Source organism: Melospiza georgiana, chromosome 3 (genome assembly GCF_028018845.1).
Source record: "Melospiza georgiana isolate bMelGeo1 chromosome 3, bMelGeo1.pri, whole genome shotgun sequence".
NCBI lineage: Eukaryota > Metazoa > Chordata > Aves > Passeriformes > Passerellidae > Melospiza > Melospiza georgiana.
The window spans coordinates 104,404,346-104,429,090 of NC_080432.1; the positions used below are offsets into that span (position 1 = coordinate 104,404,346).

The following is a 24,745-nucleotide window of genomic DNA, read 5'->3' on the forward strand; positions in this document are numbered from 1 at the left end:
AAATGTATAGCACATTCTGGCACTGGTACTTTCTGGTGATCTAGATTAAATGTTAATGCACGAATTAGCTCTGGATCTAACAACATAAAACCCTGAATAAACCTAAATAAACCTTAAACTTATGAAAGAACCTGTACTATCTTCCACTACTGCATCACTATTGCTGCCACATCCTTCTTCAATAAGTATAAAAAGGACAGTCATTACAGGAGATTTTTGGCTCTACCACCTTCCTTTCTTAAGGAAGTTTGTTCTGTCGAAGGTTTTCCCTTTTCTACTTCTTTCTTTCACATGGCAGAATAATGGAAAATAAAATTGAGAGGGTCCTCAGTAGCACTGATGTACTATCCATTGATCTCCTTGTACTGAATATACCCTCTGCAAATTAATGTGCTTTCACTGTTGAATGTATAACAATAAATAAACATGTGAGGCAAATATATTTCTGTGATCAACATTTCTTGAATTCTCATCAACAATAAGATCACTAACTATTAATATTTTGACAGATGAGATTTTTGTCTATTAATTTGATTTACATCAACCAGTTCTTGTTTACTTCAATTTTCCTTCTAAATCATGGACAGACATACAGGTTTTGAATGAGGGTATAACTTGTACACAAAAAACCCTAGAACTAGACATGGTGCTTCACACTATATAAGAAACCTTTTGGATATACTATATTCTGTCCCAACTGCTAAATGCTAAGGATAGTTTTTATAGCTCTCTACAGTGACTAATACTCAGTTTTGAGTCCTTTCCTGCCAGTGAAAATGATTTTAGCTGGTGAAAGTACTAGTATCATCTACTCTAAGCTGGTGCACACTGCATCATCTGTGTGTGTTTGAAATAGGTCACTTCAATTCACGTTACTCAGTGTCATTTATCAAATCCTATCTGCTATCTATATAATTTTGATCGGAAAAATTGCTAAAACTACAAAATCTAGAGAGCTTTATTAAGAACAACAGTAACCCCTACTGGATTGTGATTGTCTCCCTGGAAACCTAGGAGAAAAAACCACCTTGCACTGCTTTGTGAAAAAGGCACAGTCCGCATAACTGTGATGAAGAACGAGTTATTTCTCTGCTTGCAATAAATTTCCGTGTCATCATTTCCTGGATTAAATTGGAAATCCTGCTGAATTTACACTCGAGCTTGCTGAAAGACATCTGTTCCTCGCAAGCTCAAATTCAGAGCATTTTTTTTGTATTTACAGATAAGTTATGAAACCAGACGTATGCCAGCTAGTTTTTTCTATGTTAAAATTACAAGTACTAGAATGTATTGCTTTATATGCTTGAAAATAAAGGGACTTCACATATGAATAATAATATAAACAAATCAACACAATCTGCTGAATGCATGTCCTAAACTCATCCAAGTCCTGCTGGAGCACATCAGAGTGGTGTGGAGCTGTAGGGAGGAGAAATCGGAGCAGAGGTAGCACAAGCCATGTAACAGAAACCTCACAGGCTCGTTAAACAGCATCTACATCAGCATCACAAATTCAGCATTCCAGCCCTTTCTGCACATCTAGCATTTCTGACAAATGAAGAATATGTTAGCTGAGCTATTTTCAGCGACATTTTACTATTCTGTCAGAAAAGTTCAAGCACTGTTCCTGCAAGTTTTTTTCAAGACTATCGTCACAAAATAAGATCTCCCTGTTTGTCCCTGGAAATTGGAATCAGAGAGTTCCTCTGGGCTACCACAGAACTTTTTAGTATGTTGAAAAGCTAAACATAAAGGGACTGACAGCAAAAGGGAAAACCTAATGAAACACTGTCAACAAATATAACCTTAATAATAATCTGCTTGGTGATAAATATTGAGTATTTGATTTTATGCATGATTTGTTTCCTAGGAGTTCTACCTTTGCTTATCAATGTGAAGTAATCAAGTTTGTAACCACAAAGTTGATAGATAAAAGTAATCTGAATTAGGGATGATTAAATAAGATAGGGAAGAGGAAACATATTCTGGATAGATGGTGCTAGAGAGATCTCAATTTGAGAAATTACAAAGAAAGCAAAGACTTGGGAATTTCAGGAATTCTTACAAGTAAGTATTTATATTTTCTCTCATATACCTTTTCACATTGAAGATTGTGAAAAGGCATTTTGTTCAATTTGCCTTAAAAAGTAAACAAGCGTAATTTTCCAAAAGGCGTTCAAGAACTTTTGTAAATGAAGCCCCATTAAGCTACTTTGAGAGAGGGACCCCAGACTGCAGACACTTTGGAAAATCTTGACCACTCAGCAGCAGTTTTTGTTAACTTGCTGCTAATGGTCACAGTAGGTGTGCTGCAACATGAATTATGACTTATGTCCTTCTCAGAGGCATTCCCTGCTCCCTTTAGGCACTTAGGTTCCCTTTTCAATCTGTGGGAAAAAAAAAAGCCCCTAAGCTAGCCAACAGAATGTTGGACAGGAGAGATGGTGTGTCTTGGATTTTACTCTTCTTCTGTCTCTACTAATTTTACATTATGTAAATATATTTATACATGTAGGTGTGTGTATGCAAAATGCTTCTGTGTACATGTAAAATAAAAATTCTTGTCTTCTAATGTTTAAGAATTCTTAGTCCTCTCCAGGCTAACTAAAGTACCTACCTCTGCAAAGATGGAACTTTGCAGAAAGAAAATCAGTGGAGTAAAACCCCTCACTGAAATGTATTTAAATGCGTAACTATCTGTAGGATTCAGTTATTGCTTGTTCATGAGCTATTAATGAGAATTAATGAAGACATCTACCTGAAGAAGAAAACTGTTAATGCAATAGCTTCTTCCTTTTTCTTTTTCCATCTTCAGAAGCAGCTTAAATTACTCAAATGCTCCAATGTGGAGTCAGTTCATGACTGCTTACAGCATTCTGGTAATAAACGTTACTTTTTTCTTATTTTGTTATTTCACTACCATTACTTGATGAAATATTCAGTGAATTATGTTGAAATGTCTATTTGACTTTTGATAATGACCATTTGGCAAAGGAGTTCTTTATTGTACCCATGCCCATGGCATCACACAAAGCTACCCTGGGCTATGCTGCAGAAGGGAAATTCTACTGGAACAAATGGAACACCTGAAGCAGACTGTGGCCAGATCCTACAACGGTTCGGCTCTGTGATAAAACTTGGGACAGATCAATCTACCATGTGCAAAGCCAAACTTCCTTCTGTGTTAGCTGTTCTAAGAACTAGCAAAAAATAATAGCAAACAATTTAGACACAAAACTAAGTTATCAGCTATTGCTCCTGGGACAACCCCAAAAGATTGTTCCTACCTAATAAAATTTTGGACATCTGTATTAGCTAAATATGAGAAGATAAACAGCCGTTCTTCCCTTGGATTTCCATGAGGTTACAATATAAACAATTTCATTAAAAGAAGTTGCAGGGATAAAAGTTTGTCAACTGAATGCTTTTTTGTACCACTCTGGTTTTCACCTGTTTTCTCTGTTCCAGCAGCATTTTTCCTTAACAGTTCCATCAGTAATAACAGTGCCTTTATATTTCACTATGTAAATATGTATTTGAAGACTTTAAAACACAATCTGATATGGTAATGAAGAAGATGAAAATACATTCCTGTTAAATTTAGAATTGGCACCTAACTTGAAAATTAATACCATATATATTCCAACCAAAAAAAGCTACCAAATTATGTCTGTAATAACAAAAACAATTGAAGCATAATCTCTTATATTCACTGGCCAAATTTCTTTCTAAGTAAATCAATCAGGCCAGCTATATGGACCTTGCTTTTTCATTATTCTATCATGGAAATTCATAGTCCAACCATCAATTTGGGCTAAAAGGAATACAACTACTTTTAGTAAAGACCTCAATATGTGTAAGGATTTATAGTCATAAAATAAACAGAGTGAACATATAACATGTATAAGCAATCTGGTAAATATTTTATTGGGGTTTTCCTCAAGAATATTTTTTTAATTAGGAAACCAAACTTCAATCAGAAAGTTACAGCTGTTTCTTGCACATCTAACATTTCTGTAACATTGAAACATTCTAGAACACAAGATTTCTAGCATTTTCATCACCGTATGTACTGAAATATTGCTAATTTATTCAGATGCTTTCATGCATAATTACTGGAAACACAAATCTGTTTTTCTGCTAGTCTACCATCAGATAGGAAAAGTTATCTAGTGAATACTTTGAAAAATGTAAGTAATTGCAAATATTAAATTATTAACTATACCACAAATATGCTGTCTAAAGTACTGGTTTAATTTCCTTAATAGTTTGCTTTTTCTATTTAGGCTAACATTGGGAATGCAAATACTGATTTCAAGCTTTGCCTACGCAACAGATGACTTCTGGCATAGCAAGGTTTTCCAAGGATGTGACAACACATAAATTGTAACACAGTTGAGAAAGTGAAAGTCCTTTTTAAGGACATACTTATACTGCAAACCTGTACTTTTCCTTCTAAAGGCTTGGTGGGGTTTTTTTCAATGTGGGAGAGAAGTGCTCTTACGTTTATTGTGTTGGTATAAAGCATCACTTTTCTGCTACTGCTGTATTGACTTGGGAAGCTAACAGAGTACACTTACTCCTGTATCACCAAAGGACCCTCAGCTCCCACTGGTTTGCCTCTTTTCTGAGTGAAGTACCTAAATGAGTGCTGCACTTTCCAAATGTTCTGCTTTCTATCTATCTCCTGTTTTTGTTTTTTTGTTTTTTTTTTTTTAATTGGGCTTTTATTGTTTGATTTCAAGCCAAGGTCTTTTGCCCTTGTAAGCAGCATATTTGCAAAAAAAAAAAAAAAAAAGGATTATTAAGTTATGAGCTTGATCTGATCATTATTAAATCAGCAGGCACTGAATTAAATTCAATCTTCTATTATATTCCACAAGAAACTCACAGTGGAAACACCTTCACTGGAAATATTGTAAGATGGGACAGCACTTGTTAACAAAATGTTTCTGTTTATAGCAACAGGAAGAAATTTGAGCTGAACCTACAAAAATGACCAGAAGGTAATGGACAGATTCAATCAGGAATTGTTCCTATCCATAGCATTGTGACTTCCAGTGCTGACCCATTACGAAGAGATATCTCTGTTTCCTTCACAAGCTTCTCCCTTACACTTTCTCTTATGGAATATAAATGTCATTTTGGAAGCTTGAAACCAAAACATTTTTCTTACCAAATGCTATTTTCCTTCATCATATGCTGAGAATGAATGGTTCTTCTTGAAAATTCAGCTGCTAAAGAGAAAGAAAAAGTGCATATCAAATTTTCATTCTGTCCACTTTGACAAAGGCTCTTTTCCACATTAAGGCTTAAAGAAAAATAAAGATGCTAAACCTCAATATATTGGTGCAGTCAGACTGATTTCTCTACCTGTGCAGATTCATGATACTCTTTTTAATGGATTTCTTGAAAAAATGAGGCAAAAAAGAAATTATGCAGATGCAGAAAGACTGGAGTATACCACAGGGAAAATGCTAGAAGAATAATGAGAGTTGAGATCCTAGTGCAGTCATATTTTGAATAATTTGCCATGCCTGTTTTCAGTGACATCTCAGTCAACAACAGAATGCGGGTCTGAGCAGACTGCTCTGCTTGCTGCCGTGTCACTGGGGACTGTCACCAGTGCTGAAAAAGTAAATTACCCACAGTGAAAAGATTTGAAGCAGTTGTTGCAAAACTTCAAACTATTTCTGGATGTCAGAATTACTGGCAATATTATGGCTTGGTAAAATAAATATTATCTAGTAAAATAAAAATGATCTAATTTAAAGCTACCTTGGTTAGAGGAGGTTTGGGGGAATTTGTTTACCCGGCAACATCACTTATCCAAAGTGTTTTAATAAAATATATTAAAACTATGTTAATTACTTGTGCTATTTTTCTAAGAAAATTATGAGATTGCTACAACTAAAACTAGCTTTAACAAAGCAGATAAACCTTGGAAAAATTATCCTTTCTGCTTCTAAGCTGTGCAGCCTTTTATGAAGATTTATCCAGTACTTTATAGTCTGGATGTTTTTCAGCGACAACTATGTCACACAGAACTTAGGGGATTTATGTATACAAAACATATTTTAGAGGGATTTAGAACTACATGTGTTTTAACAAAGAATGAATGAATAAGCTGCTCTGGAAACAGTCAGTTGGAAGTAGTCAATTGGAATCCCAGGTGTCAAAGCAGAGTAGGATTATAAAATGTGCTTCAGAAGAAAGTTGAAACTAATTATTTTTTAAGTGTTTCGTTTTTAACCACGTTCTGGAGCAGTGTGGGAGCTACTTTTATGTGTCATCTGAGTACCACTGTTAATTATTTTGTAAAAGAAAAGCAAAACAAATTTCAAGCACTGTTTATGGAAGGGAATTTAAGATCAAATAATGCATTGTACAAAACACCAAAGCATTCACTATTGGTCAAACACTGTAGGGGAACATCATCCAACACAACACTGACACATGCTAAATGTTACATCCTAATAAATACACATGTAAGCAAATAACAAAAATTGTTTTTAAGCAGCTGTCACCAGATCTCTAATAAATTTCTATTACATTGACTAAGATACAAAAATAATAGTAATAATAATCTTTAGAATAATATGTGTAGTAACAGTAACAACAGTCACACTTGCTCACTATACAAATACTTGCTCCATTGGTGAGAGACTGCAATGAAAGTCGCTGCCTGTCCTTACACAGCTCCACAAACACACGGCTGTTACATTAGCACATCACGGATAATTGCTTTTACTGTAGTTAAAGTATCTGTTAACAAAACTCAGGAAATTGCCCAAGAAATGGCTTGGTTTGCACATATTTTATCTATTGTATTACAGGAGCATCTTAAGCAAGGATGATGCTCTACTCCTCTTGGCACTGTACAGGTAAGTGTAAATTGATAATCTCCACGATAACGGATACAACGAAGCACACGGCGCAGCCACTGTAAATTCTTACATAACCTATCTGATGTACACCAAGTATGAAGGGTTTGCATAGTGGCAACAGCAACAGTTCTTCACACGGGGGTTTTCACACTATCCTTAAAATATGGGCAGCTAATATTGAGACGGGCAGCCTGCTTTGTAAGAATTGACAAATTTAATTAATATGCCATTATCCAGATATTGCTCATACATTCAAATTACAGCAGGAAAATATGCTATCACTTATTCCACATTAATTGCAAAATATACTGATTTACAAAATGATAGTTGTACTTAATATCCATTCTTTTTTTTACTTGTAAGGGTAAATGCACATAAGTACATAAAAAAAATCACTGCTGTTAAACAAATCCAATTTAAAGCAGTAGAAAATGAATCAAAAGCAAATTGTGCTACTTGCTTTGTCTGAAGTCGCAAGATGAGAAACACTTTTGAATAATACCAATGCCCAAAATAGATTATATTTTTTCTGATACTTTAAAGACTATTTTGTATTTGAGCTCTTACCAAATGTATACATCTATGAGAAAACTGTCACTTTCGAAAGCAAAAGGAATTAGCCAGCAATTCATAAAATTTGAGAGATGCTCAAAAGCTTCAAGTAACAGTGACCATGGAAAAAGCTCCACAGATAAACTGATATATATCAAGTCACATCACACTTTTACAGCTGGTGTATTTTTTTTTTCATTAAAAAACCATAAATATATTAGAAAAAGTGCACTAATTATTGGCAGCCACTGCAAGGTTCTTGCTAACCTTTCTATATGTGGTCAGAGTTGCATCTTAAATTAGGCATTCTGAAGGGTTCTTTTGCATGCTTTATCTATTTACAAGAAAATGCATTCCCAAGCAAGTAGCAAGCAACATACCATACTGAAGTGCACCTGTTAAATGCATAAATATAAATGTAAAGTTCCATCGAGTTACTGGAAGTAGATCGCTACAGAACCTCACAAGTACCAAGGCCTTAAAAAGGAACAGCAATCTAATAACTGCTGTAGTGATGCATAAGCCTAGAGCTTCCTGACCGCACGATTGAGCTGCATTTAATTTAGTTCAGGACACACAAGTATGGTTTTTTATAATAAGCCACTCCATTCAGGTAAAATGTTCTTTAGCTTACGTACTCCACAATTTAATTTGGTTGTTTTTTTGCTTTTTAATTTGGTAGAGAAGACCTTATGAAAATTCTATTAGCTTGTGCCTTCCCAGGAAGGTAGACCCTAGCATCTGTCTTGACATTATGCAGGTGCTTTCAGAGGGCAGTCTGAGGGGTTTGTGCCAAGTGAAACTGCTCCCGTCGTTTAATTCTCAGTGTAATTAAGCTCAGTGTAATTCTCCTAGCATATATCACAAAGTTGTCAAACATTTATGGCTCTAAGCTAAACATTTGTATAAACTTTTATTCATATTACTACTTCAGGGCTATTACTTCGGAGATTATAGCACTATTCACATTCTTAGATGTCCATACTTTTCTCATTGAACAGCAAACACAACAGTTCTTGTAAGACTGTTTATTGAATCTAACAGTTCAGACTGAGTTTAGATGGAGTTTAGATGCAGTTCGTATAAAAAAATTCTGTCAAGTCACGTAAACTGCAGTCAAAAATAACTACAAAATAGTAAGAGACTTACTGAGATCATAAATTTCCTAACATGTAAAACTATACAGTATTTGTGCATGCTTGCTATTTGATTTCCTTCTGAAGAGCTGTTAAAAGGAGTTTGTTTGGTTTTTAAAATCTCAAGATAGTCTATGAAATGTAATCATCACATCTTAATTCAGATATACAAGATCAAAACTGGCACAGAGGAACATAACATTTTTTTTTCCCAAAAAGTTGAGGCAGCTTTTGTTGAATGGCGTCTGCATTAGTAAACGTTTTATAAACTCTGGTGGCTTTGGATCATCAGAGAGAATCCTTTTTTTCTTTTGACAACTTGAAAAATTTCCCACAAGTGCAGACAGGTAAGGAGGAAAATAAGTAGCAGCTTGTTTCCTACACACAGCTGAACGCCATGCTCAGCAGTTCAGTGTCTCAAAACAAAAATTAACTTGACATCACAGGGAGGCATATCCCCCTCAAGTTACAAGCATGTCTGAGACTTTTCAGGGGAGATGGAAGCAAGCACAAGGGTAAAGCATAAGTCTACTTTTCATGCATAGGTACTTTGCACTGCCCTGCATCCGGGGCATTTTGTCAGACATCCGAGTTGGAGCTGAGGTTTGTTAACCTGGGGTCTGCGTTGATCTCGTATCTGTAGTGGTAGCCCTCCATGTGATCCCTACAGGCATCTCTGATGTTGTGCATCCACTTTTTGATTCCTTTTCGGTTCAAGTACAAAACTAGGAGGAATATGGCCCCAATGAGAGCCAAGACTATCCCCAGGAAGACGTATGAAGTCTGAAGCTGGGAGGGCAGGTCTATGGGCACGGAGCAGTTCAGGTCCGAGCCATTGATCTTCAGCAGGGCTTTGCCCAACATCTTGTCAGGGGAGGCACAGGTCAGGGCTTCTTTGCCCTCCACCTGGTCGCTCTCTTTAAGCCAGGCCACCAGGTCCTCGATGGCACAGTCACAGACCCAGGCGTTGTGGCGCAGGACGATGTGCCGGAGCACGGGCAGGCTGCGGAACTGGGCCAGGGTGCTGTTCCACAGCACGCCCAGGGAGTTATCGCTCAGGTTGAGGCTCTGCAGCTGGCCCAGTCCCTGGAAAGAGACATTTCGCAGGCCCACCAGGGAGTTGTTGCTGAGGTCCAGCAGCCGCAGGGCCGGCAGGGCGGTGAACATGCCGGCGGGCAGCAGCAGCAGCCCGTTGTCGGCCAGCTCCAGGCGGCTGAGGTTGCGCAGGGCCCCGGACTGCAGCAGGGCGGCCAGGCTGAGCAGCACGCCGTGGTCGCGCAGGGCCCCGCGGAGGAGCAGCTCCTCCAGCGGGCTGCCGCCCTCCCCGAGCGCCTGCGGGCTGAAGGAGACCAGCGCGTTGCCGCTGAGGTCCAGCTGCCGCAGGGCGGGCAGGGCGAGGGAGCCGGCCTCCACGGTCCGCAGGTGGTTGCCACTGAGGTTGAGGGAAGCGAGGTCGGGCAGGCGCTGGGCGGGGAAGGCGCCGGCCGGCAGGTCGGTCAGGGGGTTGCCGGTGATGAAGAGGCTGCGCACGTAGGGCGGCAGGTCGGGGGGCACCGCCGTCAGGTTCCTGTTCACGCACTTCACCGTCCTGGCCGGCTCCGAGCACTCGCAGAGGGCCGGGCAGCCGCCGGGCTGTGCCGATCCGCAGCCCAGCAGGACGGGCAGCAGCAGCCCCAGGCAGAGCGCGCCGCGCCCCGGCATCGCGCCCGGCCCGGCCCCGCACGCAACTTTTCCCTTCGGGCGCCTCCGGCTCCGGGCGGCGCGGCGAGGCGGGGGCCGGCTCCGGGCAGCCCCTTCTTCGGGGGCAGGCGTTTCCCCTCGGGGGCTGGCTCCGCTCCGCTTCCCGCAGCGAGACCTGCGGCAGGGGAGGAAAGGGAGACGGCAGCGGCGGGCGGCGCGGCTCCTCTTGCCCGCGCCCACCCGCCCTCCCTCGGCCCGCGTCTCGCCCCCCGCCCCCGACAATACGCGGCTCTCCCGGGTGGCTCCGGCCCCGCGGCAGAGCGGGAAAACACGCGCAGGAACAAGTTTTCGCCCACTTCCAGCTCACGCCGCCACCTTCCCACCCGACCGTCGACTCCACCGGCGGAGCGCGGAGAGGAAGAGGAGGGTCTGGCCCGCCACCGCCCACCGTGTCCCGCCGCTCCCCACCTGCCCTCCCTGCCCCCGGGCTCTTCCCCTCCGCTCCGCGGCCGCTACAAACTCCCGCCCCCAAAACCCACCGCGGAGAGCAGCGGAGCCGAGCCCGCTCCCGGACCCCGTCCCTCACCTCCCGCCCCGCGTACAGCACAAACTCCGCCGCAGCTCGCCGCCGTCTGCCCCCAGCCCCGCCGCCAACTCCGCGCCCACCCTCGCCGCGCCTGGCCCTGCCTCCGCGGGCAGGAGAAACCAAGCGCCGCCCGGCCAGGGGGAGCCGCCGCCCGCGCCCCGCCCGGCTCCCGCCCGCCGCCCCCGCGCTCCAGCTCGGCCGCCGCCGCTGCCGGCCCGGGAGCGGCTCCGCTCGGCGTCCCGAGCCCCGCGGCCCCCGGCCCAGGTGCTGCTGCTGCCGGAGACTCACCTTGCCGCCGAGCGGGGCCGCGCCATGTGCAGCCGCGCCGTGCGGGGCTTCAGCTCGGCTGGCCGGGCGCGGAGCGGGTCCCGCCCGCCTCTGGAAGGGAGAGCCCCGCGCTCCGCTCCCCGCCCCGCAGCGCCGTGCTTGTGCCTGCCCTTCCCCGCGGCTTCCGCGATGGGCGCGCTCAGGCCGGCGGCAGGATGGGGAATCCCGGCGGGTTTCGGGCGCCGGGGCGCCGAGCCGGCTGCTGGCGGCCGCTGCCCCCGCCCGCCTACCCAGGGATCGTGTTTCGGGAGAGGAGGGAACAACAACAGCCACAAAATACACCGAGTGAGCTCCAAAGCTAAAGCAAAAAAGCCCCCAAAAATCCGCAAACAAATCCCAAACCAAAATAATACCAAAACTACACTTAAACCCAACGGGAACTTTAGAGGTCCTGAAATATATAATAGTAGTGATTTTTAAGAAAAGAAATGAACCTGCAAATCGACAATTCAAGACTGAGATTTAAACTTTATTATGGTGAGGAAAAGCCTGTAAGTACCTGTCTGCGTGTGAAATGCTTAGCAGCTTCAGTCGCTGTGGCTGTCCCAGAACAGGGACAGGCAGGGCTGAACAACCCGGGTGTAACAAAATCTGGTTTGCAACCGAGTAACTCCCTTACCTTAACCTACAGTGGGGGTATTTGAGGAAGTCGTGAATGATGTGAGCTGCCATGTGGGCTGTATTTAGCCACTGGTCCCTAGAAAGTGATTCAGATCATCAAATAACACCTAATTAACACAAAATATTCACCAGTGTATACAAATAACCAGTTTCAGCAATGTGAAACAGAAAGTTTTGAGGCGATGACTCCTTTGGGTTTTCCTTATCCTTCTGTTGACTGCCTACACAAGATTTCCTTCTCCCCATATGTCAGACTTACACTCCTGCTTTCCTGATAAACTGTGTTCCTTTTTTTGGTAGAGTCAGCAGGAATCGCAGAGCTGCCAAAAGCCGTAGGGGAAATGAAGAGATGAATCCAGTATGAAGTCTTGATAAAATCAGCTCCAGAATCTGGAGAATAATGAATTGAAGCACCAGTTTCTGTCGGATTGTTCTCTCTCTAGCCTGACAGTGGTGTTACGGTGCAGCAAAGTCTGCGCCTGGGGTGACAGGCAAGGGCTGTCCAGCCGATGGAGCAGCACAACGTGAAGCTTATGGAGAAAAGAAAATATGCAGTGGCTGAAGTAATAGTGATACAAATGAGATCTTGGACTCACAAGAAGTTCCAGAACTTTGGGAAGTTATTGCTTTAATGTTGAGTGGCACCACACTGCATGAGATTTTAGTTGGTTGTGAGGTTGCTGACATGCCTCTTAGTATAGTGCTCAAAAAACCAGATAGGTAAAGATATCTTGCATTTTGTGAGAGAAAGACTTGTTCTCCTAATCTATGAAAATTCTTTGAAAAAGTCAAAGAAACACCCCGATCCCTGAATTGGACAGCAGTAAAAGTCAGTGATCAATAAATAGTTTCCAAAAGGAGATGGCTTTTAAAAATACGTAACTGAATATATTATCAAAAATAAATCAAAGAAAAAATACTAAATCAGCATAAATATAAGCACCTTTGACTAAATATTTAGATACAATGTCATTTTGAATTAAATAATACAATTAAGAGCAATTACACTGATCTGCTCATTGTCCTGACCATAGTTTTCCTAGCAGTTCAGGCTCTTCCTGACTGTCTAGATGGGACTGTGCCTCTGGTCCTTCACAGCAGGTTAGCTCTTTGGGCAGGGGATATGCTTTCTTTCCATCTCTGTGAAGTTGCTCACTGACAGGTGCTTGAATGTACTGCAGTAATGCAAATAATAGATAACAAGTATTTTCCTAGTCTTTCCTATTATTCCAGTAGCAAATTGTACCTGCTAAACCTGCTTAAGCTTGCAAGAGGAAGAAAATAACTTGTAATCTGATTTCTTTTCCTCTTGTTTAAATAAAACAATTTTTCTCAGAGGCATACTCTGAAAGAAAAAATATGGTACTTTCTGGTGAATTCATCTATACTAAGTGGATTTCCTGGATGTGTTTGTAATATATACTCAGAAAATGAAAAAACCCAACCTTGATGTGTTTCAGATCAGTTTTGGCTGTTATGATTGATTCATTTGTGAATTTGCATTGCACAGACCATGGAATCTCATCTAATAGTTTTTTGCATAAAGATTATGCAAAACTTCTGCCTGAGTTAAAGTAAGGGTTTAAAAATAGATTGTCTTGGATAAAGGACACAACCTGGAAGGTAATTTACCATTAGGAAACTGTTCCTGTGGCTGATATTTCCAGGGCTTGACTGAGAAGCTCATGTTAAACAATGTGGGGGTTGAGACAATGCTCATGTTAAACAATGTGGGGGTTGAGACAATGCTTCAGTCTGCTGCTCCAGGCTGAGGCTGGATGATGTGCTGCCCATCTGGAATCATGAAGGAAACCTCTGATCCTCCTTCTCCAAAAGGTTAAAGCTTGCTTCGTGTGACAGTGATGAGATCTGCTTGCCTTTGAAAATCAGTACTCCAGTAATTCACCTTCCACAAACTGAAAACCTACCTAAGGGGCTGCAGAGTCATGGGGACAACCTCTGATAACTGCATTACTTGACCATTTTGGTGTTGCTATTCTCCTTTTAAGACTCAGCTTAGAAAGGAATAAAGTATCATTTGTAGATGCTCATGTCACTCCACTGTCCTTAGGAAAACCTGAAAGATTCTTTAGATACTGAAATTTAAGGCTGTTAATTAAGCTCATTGAGATGGATCCCATCCTAAACAATCTTCTCAGTGCCCCTTTGGACAGATACTAAACAATGCTGGATATCCTTTTTGAGTGGCCTGACTGCAGCTGATGTCCAAGGAGTTGGAATAACTTGGGGTAGGACTCCATGTAATAGTGGTCATCTTTTTTTTTTTTATTTTTTATTTTCTTTATCAATGGGGACATTTTTGTTTCATCTGTGAAATGTTTCTACATTGCCTCAACATTGCATGAAGATACTCAGCACTTCATAGGAAGTGACCTTGGAAGCGTATTTATAATGTGCTAAAGATAATAAACTAAGTGAGCAATTGTACAGAGACCAGAATTCATTTCTTCTACCAAAAATATCTTCCCACAAAAGTGGAAGAACAAGCTGCAAGTTCCATCTGCTTCCTCACACAGAGAGATCCAGCAGGTCCTCCAAGGGACCCCTTGTTTCTCTTGAGGCTTGGCTTCCTTTGAACAAACACCATCAGAATCCTTAAGATTGTGTCATAAAACTACTTAGGTAACCAAATGTTGCCTTGAATTCTTGTTTGAATTTTATTTAGCATTCACATGTTCACAACCATAAACATTCAGGCTCCAGTTTTCTTTTTAGGTGTACTTAAATTCATGTGATAGTTTTGGACCGAAGCTGTAGAGAAGACAATCTTCAAGGAATAGATATTTGCATTTTCTTGTATGCTTTCCATTTTTTTTGTATTGAAAAAAATGGAAGTTAATACAGAGAATGTTGATTTTTAATACTGTGAAAACATAAAGTTTGCCAGAACTAACAGAAAAAATATTTTAGCTGAAAGTAACCTTTTTTGGGGGTCTTTAAATATGTTAATTTGTTATTAGTGCACTGTTTAATTTCTGGAGACTCCTGCATGCTTAGCTGGGAATAGAAGGGACCATAGGAGACAAAGTGCCCCATTAGTATGTAAGCAATGCTGAAAACTGCTGCAACTGAAGATGGACTCTTCAGCTGCTCCCCAGGTTTCATGGTAGTGTTTTATTGTTAAAACCTTTTACTCAAATGAGAAAAAGCTATTCCTCCAGCAAAACCAGCTACCAGACCTGGAGTCAGGAATGTACTAGGAAAAAAGATTGGGGAAGAGGACTTGCTGTATTCCAGATGCTGTATTCCAGGTAAGCACTTTGTGCTAATTCCTCTGCCTGTACTCCAGCTCTGCATGTTCTGACATGTAGAGTGTCTGCAACATGATCCAAGCTGAATAACTGCTTACAAGATCATCACAATATAACTGAGAATTTAACATGCTTCAACAGGTCAGGCTAAATTTTCAATCGTGCTTTTATTCTTTCTTTGCTCAGGAACAATGCATGTCTTACTTTTAATCTATCTTTGATGGACTCCTATATGTATTTTAAAATGGTAATTTCTTTTTCATTTCTCTAATTTTAAGTATGCAAGTTTAGTTCTTAGACCTAGGCTACTTTTCAAATACATTCTACTTAGAGTAAATCACTACAGTGAGTAGAACTCTTCCTTCTACAAAATAAGCTTTCTGATTTTAGTCCTTCTTGAATAACATGGTTTCTGATTACTCCTTATTACTCTGATTCACAATGCAGGGTGGATAATATGAGTAGGCTTCAGCTAGAAATCTTGTGTATTTGTATCCTTTTGGGATATCCATCTAGATGTCTGAAGGCAAACCTGGGAAATTGGCTGAGCAGACTATTTGTTGGATTAGTATTGCTCTGGGCCATGGTGACCTGCCTTGCTACACACAGTCACTCCCAGCTGAGGCTTTACTCAAAATCCTGCTTTTTTAGCCAACTGGCGATGTTGTCTTCGTTACAGTGTGTAAAGAAGGCACCATGTTGTATTGAGGTGCTGGGTCCCAGTTTTTCTAGAGGTCTCTTAAAGGATGGCATAGGTTGGGGCCATCCCTGAGCTGTAGTGGAGAAAGGAAGGGAGAGCTGAAATACACTGCTTTCTTCTTTGTCTCTGAGAAGCAGAACCCAGATCTGCAGGGAATTTGGGCCAATGTGTTCCTCACACTTGTCTCGACAGTCCCACTCGTTCCTCACTCCGCAGGCAGTGCTGTGCCAAGGTTTTGCAGCCCCTCGTGGTGCCAGGGGTGTTTCCCAGTTTGCCCTTGCTTCCCGGGAAAGTAAGGGTGGCTGTCTCCAGCACTCAGGGTTGTGGGAGCTCTGACCACAGAGGACTGCAAGTTGGGAGTATTTCCATGGAAAGCCTTTTTCATGAAAACATTTTCGTCTGTTGAAACTGGAAGCCTTTGTAGGGAAGAGTTGAATTTTACGAATTCCCCATTAAACAAAACAAAACAAAAAAACCCAACCCAAAAAGGCATATAAAAGGCTCAGCAGATTTGAGAACATATGGGGTTTGATTCTCCCCTGTCTTACACATTGTGTTGTTGTTTACGATCTGACAAAGCAGACTTAAAATGCAACCTCTCTGCCTGGGTAGGATTCTCCTTTACAAGTATGATTGAGCACACAATATTAAAAGGCTTGGTGAATCAGTCTCCTGCTTCTTTTCCTTTATGATGGTTGATAATTTGTTACCTGCATTTGACCACTGTGGCACATGTAGGTTTATAGAACTCTCTTCTACTGAACTCTGTTTTTCTTTGCCTTCCCATCCTTCTCCATCTTTAGCTCAAGACTTTGCATCTTTCTGGGTTACTACATCTGAAATGTTTTAAAAGGAATGCATTCTTAGGGATTGCATTCACCCAATGAGGGTGGGAGGAACAAGGAATACAGTGATTTTTTTTTTGTGGAGATGGCATATTCTGTCAACAAAGGAGGAGGAAGATACCTTCCTTCCCCTTTAGTATCGATGACTACACCTGAAATACTGCATTTCATTCTGGCATCCTATGACTGGAAAAAATGGCAAGACGTAGACAAGAAAGAAAAGAAAGAAAAGAAAGAAAAGAAAGAGAAAGAAAGAGAGAAAGAGAGAAAGAGAGAGAGAGAGAGAGGGAGAGAGAGAGAGAGAGAAAGAAAGAAAGAAAGAAAGAAAGAAAGAAAGAAAGAAAGAAAGAAAGAAAGAAAGAAAGAAAGAAAGAAAGAAAGAAAGAAAGAAAGAAAGAGAGAGAGAGAAAGAAAGAAAGAAAGAAAGAAAGAAAGAAAGAAAGAAAGAAAGAAAGAAAGAAAGAAAGAAAGAAAGAAAGAAAGAAAGAAAGAAAGAAAGAAAGAAAGAAAGAAAGAAAGAAAGAAAGAAAGAAAGAAAGAAAGAAAGAAAGAAAGAAAGAAAGAAAGAAGAAGGAAGTGGCGGAAGTGGCGGAAGGAAGGAAGTGTCGGAAGGAAGTGTCGGAAGGAAGTGTCGGAAGGAAGTGTCGGAAGGAAGGAAGGAAGTGTCGGAAGGAAGGAAGGAAGTGTCGGAAGGAAGTGTCGGAAGGAAGTGTCGGAAGGAAGTGTCGGAAGGAAGTGTCGGAAGGAAGTGTCGGAAGGAAGGAAGGAAGTGTCGGAAGGAAGGAAGGAAGGAAGGAAGGAAGGAAGGAAGGAAGGAAGGAAGGAAGGAAGGAAGGAAGGAAGGAAGGAAGGAAGGAAGGAAGGAAGGAAGGAAGGAAGGAAGGAAGGAAGGAAGGAAGGAAGGAAGGAAGGAAGGAAGGAAGGAAGGAAGGAAGGAAGGAAGGAAGGAAGGAAGGAAGGAAGGAAGGAAGGAAGGAAGGAAGGAGCAGTAAAAGTGATTTGGAGGCTAGATGTATGCTGACTTACATGGAAAGACTAAAATAAATTTTAAAAGCTTAGGCAAAGACTTGCCCAAGGAAAAAGGCTACAGAAGGTATCTCTGTTTCAAAACAGGCTAAAATTGAGTGAAGAGGGGAGCTAGTTGAAGTACTTCAAGGTGGATAGAGGTGACTGGATGACATTCAGGAAACAAAAATGCATGCTTAGTATAAAAAATAAACTTGCCTACACTATAGAATTCTGCCCTTAGTACACTGAATTAGTGGTAGTTTATTGTACCTTTTTATAGAAAGTATGTCAGAATTCATAGAAGTTCCCTGTGCTACAGCTAAATGAACTGGTGAACACATGGCTCCAATACATGCTTACATTTCTGTCATGCCTGAAAAGAGTCCCAAATATCACAATGGCCAGTGGGTGTACGTGAATCTGTCTGTGTGAAAGGCAACTCTTATTTTTTCCTGACTGCTTCTTGTAACTTTGGAAATCTCATTCCCTTAGTTCATGGCTGTGAACACTTACAGATTTTGTACAATTTCTGGCTATTACTTCAGTCCAAGTACCTCTCACTAGAGTCCAATCTTTATATACCTTGGAAGTTCTATATCTATCTGTCAGTCCACTATGGTAACAGATGAAAAGGTAAAAGGGAACTAATGTGGTAATGGAGTGTTTTTAAAGAATACATTCTTAATTTTTTCTTTGTTTTTGTGATGTCATAGCCAAGAACCCCAAGATCCTCTGCAATTACATGTAGAACATATAACTGTAGTCTGTTCTGGCATTCTTTTTCCAATAAAATTAAAGTCTGGATCAAAAGACCTCAGCTTTCTTTGGCCAAATTTGCATGCTTAAAAATATGCTAGCTTTAATGATTTAGTGCAATACTGAAGCATGATACATGTCATCACCAGCTAGCCATGGAAAGTTAATGTCACTGGGCTGAACTATTTTAGTATCTTTTATGGGTAAAACAATGTATTTTACATTACAAAGTCTGTTATAATTATCAGCTCAATGTTGTAAAAGGTTTGAGGTCTACCCCATTAGGTTTCTTATTTCTGAATGTAAACTGGAAAGAATTTCAGTCCCAGAAAAAGAGCCAAATTCTTGCTATGGCATTAGAGTAAAAGTCTGCCAAGTCCAGCATATTGTTTCTTATTGTGGCCAACACACATTGCTGAAGAAAGACATTAAATTCTGTTCAAACATGAACTCTTCAACATTTTTCCCAAACCCTGCTGATTTGTGACTGAGGGAAATAAGAGCTTAAAAATCTTCAGTACTATGAACATGAGTTCTGTTTGCCAGTTCTTTTCACTTGGAAGATTTTACAATGAAAAAATTCTCTGTTGAAATATTCTTTTGTTTCAACCTAAAGTTCAAAAACAAAATCATGCATCCTTAGTATCTGGAAAGTTTTTTTAAAAAAGGTAAAATAGTTACAAGTTTACACCATCCCTTTTCATTTTCTAGCTCTGAAAGATTTCAGTCATAGGATGTCAAAAGAACAGGGAAAATGGAAGTGAAGCTGTGGCCTTAATTAGTCTGTTTACAGTCTGTGACAAAATGGAGAGAGAGAGACGAGAATAAAGGGGACAAAATTCTAAAATATCTAAATTTAAAATGAATGGTATTGAACATAAGGAGAAACAGAAAACATTTTATTTTTTAGATCTATTTCTGATCCATCTTTCCATACAATACTATTAATAAGTGACAAGAAAAAGTATTTAAACATTTTTCTGGGAGAAATTACATTTTTAACCAATTTTAGTAATGACTTTCTCTAGCCATCTGAATATGTCAATTAAAATATTTATTAAGATATTCAAGATTTCCTGCCTTTAAAATTCAGTAGATAATATAATGTTAAACATATTAATTTTAAATTTCCATATATTTGTAATACACTTCAGAACCATCGTGTATGCTTGATGTTATTGAATAAAATGTTGGAAATGCACTTGCACAATATACATCCTGCAAAATCTTTCTGAAAGTTTTGTTGGATGGTTTCTTTGTTTCATTAGTGCCTCCCTGCGTCATATTCAGAGCAAAATGCCCTATAGGGTGTAAAATGGCTTTCTGAAGCTCCTTCCCTTCTCTGGGTGCAGACAGCCTCTACAGAAAATGGGGCACGGACATAGAACATTTTGAAAAGAATATTAGTTTGAGAGTGAACAATATATACCTGCAATTTATTGCATGGATATTGAGGGTGACAGAAACTTACTGAGGCTGCTCTGACTCACACTTGGGACAGCACAGTCACAGCCTACAGCACAAACTCAGACTCTCAGTCCCCATATTCTTTTTTCTACAATTCATACCCACAAAAGGGTAAGATAAAAGAAGTAATTGGAAAAAAACAGTTTCCAGTTGTGTATAACCTCAAGGCATTATGGACACACAGATATAGAGGTTCCCCTAAGTGGAAGAAATGTATCACTGGAAACACAGAATAGTGGGGAAAAGATGGCAGCATCACAGCCTGCAATGGAGGCAATGCGAGATAACATATCAAAGGTGTTCTTGCTGAGGATTTCCTGCTTGAAGAGATTTATGACATGAAATTAGATGCAGAATGGCAAGAGCTGTTTTTTTATGACTAGATTAAAATATTCTGAAGTTTGGGATGCTAATACCAAGTATATAAACATGATTCTTGAAAATTAACGTGCTGCTGGGGAAAATGGCTGAGAAGCAGTTGTTAAGATAGTTAAATCATCTTCCAAAAAAATGCCCTGAACTTTTCAGTGCTGTATATGCTTTATTGTTTCTCATATAGATGTTGCTGATGGTAGTTTTTTACCATAATTGACAATTGATCACAGTGGGCATGGAGGTCATGCTGCATTTAAGCTGGACAAAATGATACTAAGCTATAAGTGCTTTCTTGAATGGAAATCAGTTTCAGTATTTAATAATAATTTTAATGTGAAAAAGAAAGTTTTTAGTATTTGCAAAACTACAGGGGCATTACTTGTTACATTTATATATTCCTATTCAAAAGAATGGGAGATGAAGAACACTTTGGCATTTTTGAGGCTGCAAGTAAAACTTCTTTTTTTTAAAAATTTACCATTCTACAGTGACAGAAAAGTAATTTTCTCTCTTTTTAGTACTTTCAGTATTTTATTTATTCCTTTCAGTCAACATCTTCTTTCTGACATGCTTAGACAAACTGCTAACTCATGTGCCTCTACAGAACTGCTGCAATCCAGGAAACAGCCAGGCAAGGTGGTAGGGGAACCAAAAAAGGACCGGATAAATTCATTTGTTCTTCACTGTGTTTTTGACCAAACCTCAAAAAGTATTAGGAGGATCATAATTTATTGCTTACATATAGTCGTGGTAGATTTTCTACATGCCATGAATGCTAAATCTCTAGTCAGTTGGCATTTGTCCATCATTTAGTATCAGTTTGAAAAATGCTTGACTTTGCCAACCTCATGCTGCCAATTGACAGTTCAGAGCTGCATCAGAACAAAGGCAAAGTCAACTGCTGGAAAGATACAAGAGAAAAAAGATTGGCCTCTTTCATTTAATGAGTTTAAGATTTCATATAATGCTGCCAGGACATCTACTGCTGGCTAGATCTGTTTCAAAATCCTCTATTTTTACTCTTCCTTCAGGAAACAGTATTTTAGCATACCTTGAATCCAGTGGGGCCACCGAATGGAAAAATAGCTCTATAATAATGGAACATTGCTTATTTATATATTTGCCCTGGATGGTGTGCAGTTATTTTTAAAAAGTGTTGGCCAGTATAGAAAATGAGCCTGTGTAAGGAGAGAGGGAAAACATATTTGAAAAGCTGTCACAAAAGACTAGGACCAGCATTTTAACCAAGATGTACATGAGACAAATGATGTAAAGTTTTGAAAGCCACAGGTAATGTGACACTCTGCAGATGTTTTTAATCGGAGTGGAAGCTCTGTAGAAATGTTTTTATCTGATTACAAAGTTACTTATGTTGCAGCTCAGAATTTAACTGTTTCCCCATTCAGATAGGACAAAGCAATTCTCAGGTTCTATTTTTGTCATTTCCAATGGCAATACTAAGTCTGAAGGCTAGAACAATCATTTTGTTATCTCAAATATTTTTTCAGGTTTTTCAAAAGAATTGTAACTCATATCTTCCTCAGTTTAAGTCCTTTGTTTGTTTTCTTCAGGTTAATTGATAATAGACTGATGATTAATCCATCAGCATATGAATTCAGGTTCTGTCTGATGATGAATTGCTTCATTCAGAAAAAAACAACAATTTGGCAAATGCCAAAGTGGTTCCAGGCATTTCATTCATTGTAAGTTACTAAATTCTCAAGTCAGGGCACTTTTGTAGAGCTTCTAAATATTTCCTTGTTACAGAGATATTCTTGTCCTCAATATTCACAGTTGGTGTCTCTACAAGGTAAATAAATACTGTTTGCAGACTCTGGATAAGTAGAACAGCACTACTCAAAAAATAAAGGTTCTAGATAAAATATCAAAATATCTTCCTTGGGAATAGGAAAAAAAACCCAATTAGCAATTTTTGTTATTGACTAAATTTTTCTACTCAATCTATAAGGAAAAAAAATATTTATGCTTATTAAATCTCAAGTCTTACCTTGCCAAATGTATTCTTAAAGAAGGCTTATTAATTGTTCAGGCAATGCCTTTAATAGTGAAACATGAATGGGAAAAATGTATCCCATAGTTACTTTTTGATGGTAGCTTCTTCTTGAAAGAAAACTAAAAGTGCTGTAATTATTTAATCTAAAAATAAAGTTAATTTGTAAAAAGCAATACTGAGAGTGTAAAAAGGTCAAATGTTGAGCTTCAAAATAAAAGAGAGCTAAATTTGTCAAGGCATTTGCTAATTGTATGTAAGAGAGGTCTTCAGTTGGATGGGGAAGAGAACTATTTTTTCATTCAATTAATTAAAAAAATAACCTTCTGTCAAAACTTGGACTAGATTGAACAAATAATTTTTTTTTCATTTAAATTATATTTGCTAAAGGCTTGGACTTTTTTTAAACTGAGATGTCAAGTGAATTTTGATAGGAGTATTTTTAGTTTGTTAAGGCTACAACTGACTTTCTGTATCTCAGTGGTTTACGTGCAATAATAAAACCTTTCTGGTTCTGGAAATATAGCCTCTCTTATTTATACACTCAGGTTCGTTTATATTCTTGGATTAGTACAAAACCACTTTCTCATGGATCTATGCTGCCTCTCTGGAAATGAGCAGGGCCTCATGCATATAACTCCAGCCTTTGGGAAGAGGGGAGATTTGCAGGAGAAAACCTTTGCGTGTGGCTTCCTTAGGCTGTAACCTCAGCCATTACACAGATTCCTTTTTATTTTTACCATTTCCTCTCTGGCAGTGACATTTGCCCACCTGGTTATGTTGTGTAATATGGAAATGTTTTTGTGTCGATAAGTTCTGTTGGACTGTTGCACACGCTGTCAGATAGCATTGGCAATCAATGAGGCATTCAGACTCTGTACATTTTAAGTTAATCAGAACTTTTCATTTTATTCAAAATTCAAAATTCATCACTTATGTTGGCTTCTTTTGTTTCCTATACTGGTTGCTCCTTATCAACCTGCTGTAGCTATTTTCATTTCTTTTGCATATGAGATTGCTTTGACTGTGTTAATATGATGAGACCTGCTATTTTTATAGGAACAGAGTATACTTCTTCTTTTTTCTTTTTCCATAAGAATGTTATATAAAACACCTGGCAGCTTAAGAATCCCAGAGATGCGTTACACGGAGCTGAAGTAAAAGTCTGCCTTTGTTGAAATGGGCAGAAATTATTTTGGGTGCAATGCTAAGTGCATTATAGAATATATTATTTTGCTTACCAGATAGTCTTTGAAAAATCACTATAATGTGAAAATAGGTAAAACCATTATTTTTCAACAGCTTAGGTGACTTGTTTACTGTTTCTTTTTAAAAAGTTAACATCTTTGAACATTTTAAATTTTTAATGAGGCATTTCTTATCATGTTCATTTTTGCTAAAGTAACATTTCTTCAACCTCAGATATGGTTCTTATTACAGTAATGATAAACTTAATTATAGAACAGGAATAACTCTGCTGGGTCAGAACAAATTTAAAATTACAAGAGCTGCTTGACTAAATTTCAATGCTGATTCTACAAACAGCTCCATATGTTACATTCCTGTTCCTAGCCGAGTCCCAGGAAGGGAGCTGCACTCCAAACTGGGCACTCTCTATACAGAGACAGAAAGAAAATCAGCCCTGTACAAGCATTTGTATCAACTGAAATATTTCTACTTGCCAGTTAGTGAGTGTAAGAGTAGTAAAAATACAAATCCTTGGAATAAGGCAATGCTTATTTCTCCCCAACTTGAGAAAATTTTAATTTACAAAAACAAGTAATGAATAAGAAAGGATTACATGTATTGTATTTAAAGAAACCATCCTGCATTTTTCCTCTGGAAGGCACTGATTCCATTCAAGCAGAGTTAGTGCTGAGTTCTTTTAACCCAGTTATCTTCCTTACTAGTTTCTCCCTTCCATTTCTGGACTTTTCTGGGATCCTGGTTAAAGTTATTTACTAGATTGCATCTCCTAGATCACACGCCATTTTAATAATGATGATGGTCTTTTTTGGTACTTTGGTATCCGAAATGTATCTACAACTTCCATGGCTCTCTGATACTCATCTTCTGGACAAAGTAGCCCTACAGCTGTCAAAAAGCTTCTCTGATAATGTGTAGAGCATCCCAGAGATGTCCAATGCTTTTCTTTAACTCATCATAAAGAGCAGCCTCTAGACAGTGTAGCAGATCTATTCAGTCTTAATGGTTCACAGCAATCATCAGATTTATGAACTCAGCTGAACTGGATTTTTTTTTTTTAGTATCATCATTTCTCACAGGACAGCTTCAAAACTTACATTTTGAACAAGCTGACAGTTTCAAACTTCTAAAGGCTTCCCCCCCCCTTTTTTCATTTTTATCAAAGTCCTTCATAGGGAGAATTGGGATTGTTTTAGTGAATTAAAATGTTGATATCATTTGGCAAGGGGGATAGATCTAATGGGAGACAAAAAGTATTCTGAGGTAAAATGGCTTGTGAAAGGGCTCATATCTGTAGTGCTTTGAGTCAGCCCCAT

General features: G+C 39.6%; 1 protein-coding gene across 1 annotated transcript; it reads right to left on the reverse strand.

The window, feature by feature from the left end:
* Window positions 1-3,895: 3,895 nt before the first annotated feature.
* TPBG (trophoblast glycoprotein) lies at window positions 3,896-11,184 on the reverse strand. The gene is made up of 2 exons (XM_058020998.1): window positions 11,130-11,184; window positions 3,896-10,430 (listed from the first exon to the last, which is right to left on the reverse strand). Exons 1-2 carry the CDS (start codon window positions 11,153-11,155, stop codon window positions 9,155-9,157), a joined length of 1,302 nt encoding a protein of 433 aa, XP_057876981.1. The 5' UTR covers window positions 11,156-11,184; the 3' UTR covers window positions 3,896-9,154.
* Window positions 11,185-24,745: the final 13,561 nt, after the last annotated feature.

Bases quoted from the DNA above. Each gene is read 5' to 3' on its own strand.
- TPBG (XM_058020998.1), bottom strand. From the start codon at position 11,155: ATGGCGCGGCCCCGCTCGGCGGCAAG. The intron at 10,431-11,129 runs GTGAGTCTCCGG...CCCCTGCCGCAG, and splicing joins CGGCCCCGCTCGGCGGCAAG to GTCTCGCTGCGGGAAGCGGA.